The sequence below is a fragment of the Oryctolagus cuniculus genome, chromosome 17 (assembly GCF_051225735.1).
Source record: "Oryctolagus cuniculus isolate XC-2025 breed Fujian yellow rabbit chromosome 17, ASM5122573v1, whole genome shotgun sequence".
In the NCBI taxonomy this organism is placed as follows: domain Eukaryota; kingdom Metazoa; phylum Chordata; class Mammalia; order Lagomorpha; family Leporidae; genus Oryctolagus; species Oryctolagus cuniculus.
The window spans coordinates 21,529,973-21,534,760 of record NC_142883.1 but is presented as its reverse complement, the minus strand read 5'-3'; the positions used below and the strand labels follow the sequence as shown (position 1 = coordinate 21,534,760).

Genomic DNA, 4,788 nt, shown 5'->3' with positions numbered 1-4,788 from the left:
TGGATTTTCCTAGGACGACTAAGTAGTTACAATAAGAGATTTGTTCCAAGAGAAATAGTGTGTTTTTGCTCTTATATTTGTGCAACAATTTCTGGTGGGTAGAAAATACTGCACCGTGATCTGCTGTTTGCAGTGGAGTCCCATGACATGCCGTGTGTCACGGGGACGAGTAGACTTATACACATGGTGATGACTCATGTGAACCAGTGTGTGAGCCTCATTTGAGTGAGCTGGAAATATTTAATAAATACTAGTATTCATTCAAAGGTGATTTTTCTGAAAGGGAGCATATAAGGAAAGGATATATACCTGAATATTTGTCAAAGTTGCCTTGCATTTCTGAGCTTGAGGTTTCATTTGGTTTTCATTTCCTAAGGGAATACAAATTATTTTTACATGGCACTAGTGATTAATTTGTTTAATAAATTAAGGAAGAAATAAAAATCAACATCAGAACTGATGGAAACTAAATTAAAAGCTTTTTAAACATTATCTTAACATGTGCTTGGCACAGTGGGTGCCTTCAAAAATCATTGTATAAAAATTTCACAAAGCCCACTGAAATTTTCAGTTTTCAACTTATCGCAGAGAACTAGTGTCTCATTTTTCACTAAATTCCACCACAATAGCTCTCATTCTGCTGGGGAAAATACTGAGTAGTATGATAACCTTCTGTTGAGTTTTAAGTAGGCATTCTGTTTTCCCTATGAAGGAACATGGAAAGAAATAATCACAAGACAATACTTTATATGTGCTAAAGAAGAATAAAGTTTATTAATGAATACCCAAAAGGGCTATTTCTCAAAAAGCAGTGAAATAGCCTAAAGGATAGAAATGATGTCTTCAGCTGTACCCAGAGGAGCAAAGAATTAAGCAGTTGAGCAATTTCGTTGCAAACATGGCCCCAGGAATTGGAACTGATTTATCCATGGTGTAGGCAGAAGCAGGTGCTGAAGCCCCGACAGCACGGAGCACATTTGAGCATTCATTTCCCTGAACCTGTGCAGAGACCTGGCTGGTTAACAGCGGGGCTCACAGGGGTTCTCACAGCCGGGCTGGACGTAGGTGGTCAGGTTGATGCCACTCAGTCCGGGAGTTGGGTGGCGAGAGTCCAGCAGCCAGCAGGATGGCACATAGATTTCAGGCTCACAGCAGGGTGGAGGGCAGGGGTCGCAGCAGGTGGGCTGAAGGAGGCTGATCTCATGGGGGCAGGTGCTGGGCAGGCAGACTCCGCAGCGGCAGCATTTGTCAGAGGTGCAGATGGTGGTGGCAGGGCCGGTGGGGACGCTGCAGCAGCGGGCAATACAGCAAGCCATGGCGTGGGGAGTTGGGTTTTTGCTGGGTTGAAAGGAGAGATGTCTTGGTGTCTCAATGCTTCTCTCTCCTGCTCTGGCTCTTATATACCCACCTCCCTGCGCGTCGGCCTATTAGCCAGATTTTTCCCCTGATGTTTCAGTTTATAGCTATCTCCATAAAAACCATCTAATTACTTAAGTGTTTATTACCTCGGATACACTCCTTACCTCATAAAAGGGATTTAGGTTGTTTTGTTGTCGAATTAGGACTCTTCAGACTGGCCAGGTGTCATCGCACGGAGAGCTTTGTGCCAGCCTTCAAAGGCGCCACGTCACTGTCTCCTACCATTACCCGTCGGTAATGACGGCTTGGCATGTGGCTATCTGCGGATCTTCCCCATGCTTTTCTGTCTACTTTTCAGATGAAGAGTTTGCAGGCTTTGCGAATGCTGTTCCACCAGCAACCAGAGATTCAACGTGATAACGTAGGCCCTCTGGCTGAAAAAGTGATTCAGGTTTTAGATTTATTCTTTGTGGCTCCAAGAGGCTGAATGAAGACAAGTGGCTGGGATCTATAGAGGATTAGATTGTGGACAATAACATGACAGGGACACAGAGGCAGGGGTCAGCACCTGAGCAGGTGACAGTGCCTGATGCCCCTTGAATGCTGTCGTGTTAGGTTATTTACTGGGGGAAGGCACAGAATTTTCCAGGGTAAGTTCTATGAGCACCTGTTCCAAAGGACTTGAAGGACTTCCCTGATAACTAAGTTTGGGAACTATCTCATTCTTCATTGGTGGGCCTCTTCAAGCCCTTAATGTGCTAAGATGCTCTGTGACTTTTTTTTTTTAAGATTTATTTATTTATTTGAAAGGAAGAGTTACAGAGAGGCAGAGGCAGAGGCAGAGAGGGAGAGAAAGAGAAAGAGAAAGAGAAAGAGAAAGAGAAAGAGAAAGAGAGAGAGAGAGAGAGAGAGAGAGAGAGAGAGAGTCTTCCATTCACTGGTTCACTCCCCAAATGGCCTCAACTGCTAGAGCTGGCCCAGTCAGCAGCCAGGAGCCTGGAGCTTCTTCTGGGTCTCGATTTGGGTGCAGGGGCCCAAGCACTTGGGCCATCTTCTACTCTTTTTCCAGGCCATAGCAGAGAGCTGGATCAGAAGTGGAGCAGCTGGGACTCAAACCAGTGCCCATATGGGATGCCAGCAAGGTGGCAACTTTACCCGCTGCACCACAGTGCCAGCCCCTGCTCTGTGACTTTTTACTAAAGATATGCAGTGAGTGCTTTTCTCCAAATTTACTTGACCAGGGACTCTGGTCAGTTTCACAGATGAGCTTCATAGTTCAGTGCTGCCTGGAGCACACATGGGGAGATTTAGCAAAACCTTACAGGTTCTGTTGTCTGGGAGAAAAAGAGACATCTTCAAGTTACAGTAAAACAGCTAACATCTTAATCATATGTTGAAATGGAGAAAGTTGTAAAACCTACTATGAGGTTTTAGAATTGCTTTAGAGCAGGATAAATACTAAGCTGATAAAAAATAACGTAGAAATCACATACTTTGAAAGGCTTAAACGCATGTACGTATTTTCTTTACTCATCTTTAGATAAAGTGGCACAAGTTCTAAAGTAAAAAAAGTTGTGCAATGTAGGAGTCAGAGAGGAAAGAGATGCAAACCAGCGAGATAGTGGATCAAATGAAGTGCTCCTCAGGACTCTGCTTTCATTTCAGCGTCCTCTTAGTGGGCTCATCCTGTGGGTTTGGATCAGCGTGCTGGATTCCCCTTATCTCTTAGACAAACACTCATTGACTGGATACCTGTTGCAGGTCAGACCTGCACAAAGAGGCAGCTGGGTTTCTGCCCTGGTGGAGGTCATGGGGAAGCAGGGATGCAGAGCAGCAGAGCGGCCAAGGACGCCTGGGGGATGATGTGTATTCAGATCTGAGAGGTGCGGTGCGGGCGCAGAGAGGGGCAGCCCCCAGCCTTACCTGGAAGGTTTAGGGAGAGCTTCACAAGAAGGGAACATTTTGGGGGGTCTTGATTGGTGAACAGGGGCTTAGCAGGTAGAAAGGGAATCTTTGCAAGTGAAATAGAAAAAGAAAATGCCCTGATGTGTTCACAGTATGGTAACAAGTGCTGATGGGTTGAGGCCAGATCTGGGTCTCATAGGACAGAGGATTTGGAGGGGAAGGGTGAGAAGCGAAAGTGCAAAGGTGGCTGCATACCACAGTAGAAGAATTCGTACTGTGCCTAGTATCCTAAATTCAGGAGTTTGAACTGTACTCTACGGGCAGTGGGCATCAGTGGAAGGTTTTTGAACAGATGTGTCATGACTGGATTTATATTTGGGACAGATATTATAGTTTCTGCTTTTTTGTATTAAATCTTTATTGTACCTAATCAATTTATAGTATTGCCTGTTTTTTGAGATTTGTTTATTTATTTGAAAGGCAGAGCCACTGAAAGAGAAGAAGAGAGGGAGAGAGCTCATCCATCTGCTGGTTCACTTCCCAAATGCCTGCAGCAGCCAGGGCTGGGCCAGGCCGAAGCCAGGAGGCAAGGAGTCCATCGGGGTCTCCCGCATGGGTGGCAGGGACTCAACACTGAGGCCACCCTCTGCTGCCTTCCCGAGTGCATTAGCAAGGAGCTGGATTGGAAGCAGAGCAGCCGGGACTCGAATGAGCACTCTGATATGGGATGGGGCATTGTAAGCAGTCCACAGCTCCGGCCCCAGGTACCATACTCTGGTCTTTGAGTGGAGGCTCATCATCACCACCATCATCACTGGGCCTTAGATACTGTGCTGAGTGCTTTCTACATGGTATCTCATGCGATTCTTACAGCAAGCCTATGATGTGTGCAACGTCATTGTCCTCACCGTTTGGACAGGCGAGGAACCTGTGGCATAGCAAGATGAAGTAACTCACTGGCGAGTGTCTGGCTCTTTGAAGCCGAGCAGTGTGACAGCATTCCGTGCTCCTAACAACTGTGCCTTATCCCTTCTTGGTGGGGTGGTGGTGGTGTTCTGAGTGGGGCGAGGAAGCCCCTGAGGATGAGCTGAGCCTAGGGTCGGTAGGAAAGGTCTTGGATCATAGGGGTGTGGATTTCAGAGGGAAAACACTGACTTGAGTGTGGGGCTGCAGAAACAGGCCAGGAGGCCTGGCACGGTGGCTGGGAGGCTGCTCGGGGGCTGTGCCCAAATGGTGATATTTTTGTGGGCATAGAAAAGAGGGACACGTAGAGAATTTCTCACTGTAGCAGTTACTGTTTGGGGCCTGCCATCTGGATATATGTCAATTTCTTTTTTTTTTTTTAATTTTTATTTATTTATTTATTTTTGACAGGCAGAGTGGACAGTGAGAGAGAGAGACAGAGAGAAAGGCCTTCCTTTGCCGTTGGTTCACCCTCCAATGGCCGCCATAGCTGGCGCGCTGCGGCCGGCGCACCGCGCTGATCTGACGGCAGGAGCCAGGTGCTTCTCCTGGTCTCCCATG

At 46.8% G+C, this 4,788-nt stretch overlaps 1 protein-coding gene across 1 annotated transcript; it reads right to left on the bottom strand.

Annotated features, from left to right (window-relative positions):
• Positions 1 to 744: 744 nt before the first annotated feature.
• On the bottom strand, positions 745 to 1,374 carry LOC100340949 (keratin-associated protein 3-1). The gene has a single exon (XM_002719368.5). It carries the CDS (start codon positions 1,314 to 1,316, stop codon positions 1,020 to 1,022), a length of 297 nt encoding a protein of 98 aa, XP_002719414.1. The 5' UTR covers positions 1,317 to 1,374; the 3' UTR covers positions 745 to 1,019.
• Positions 1,375 to 4,788: the final 3,414 nt, after the last annotated feature.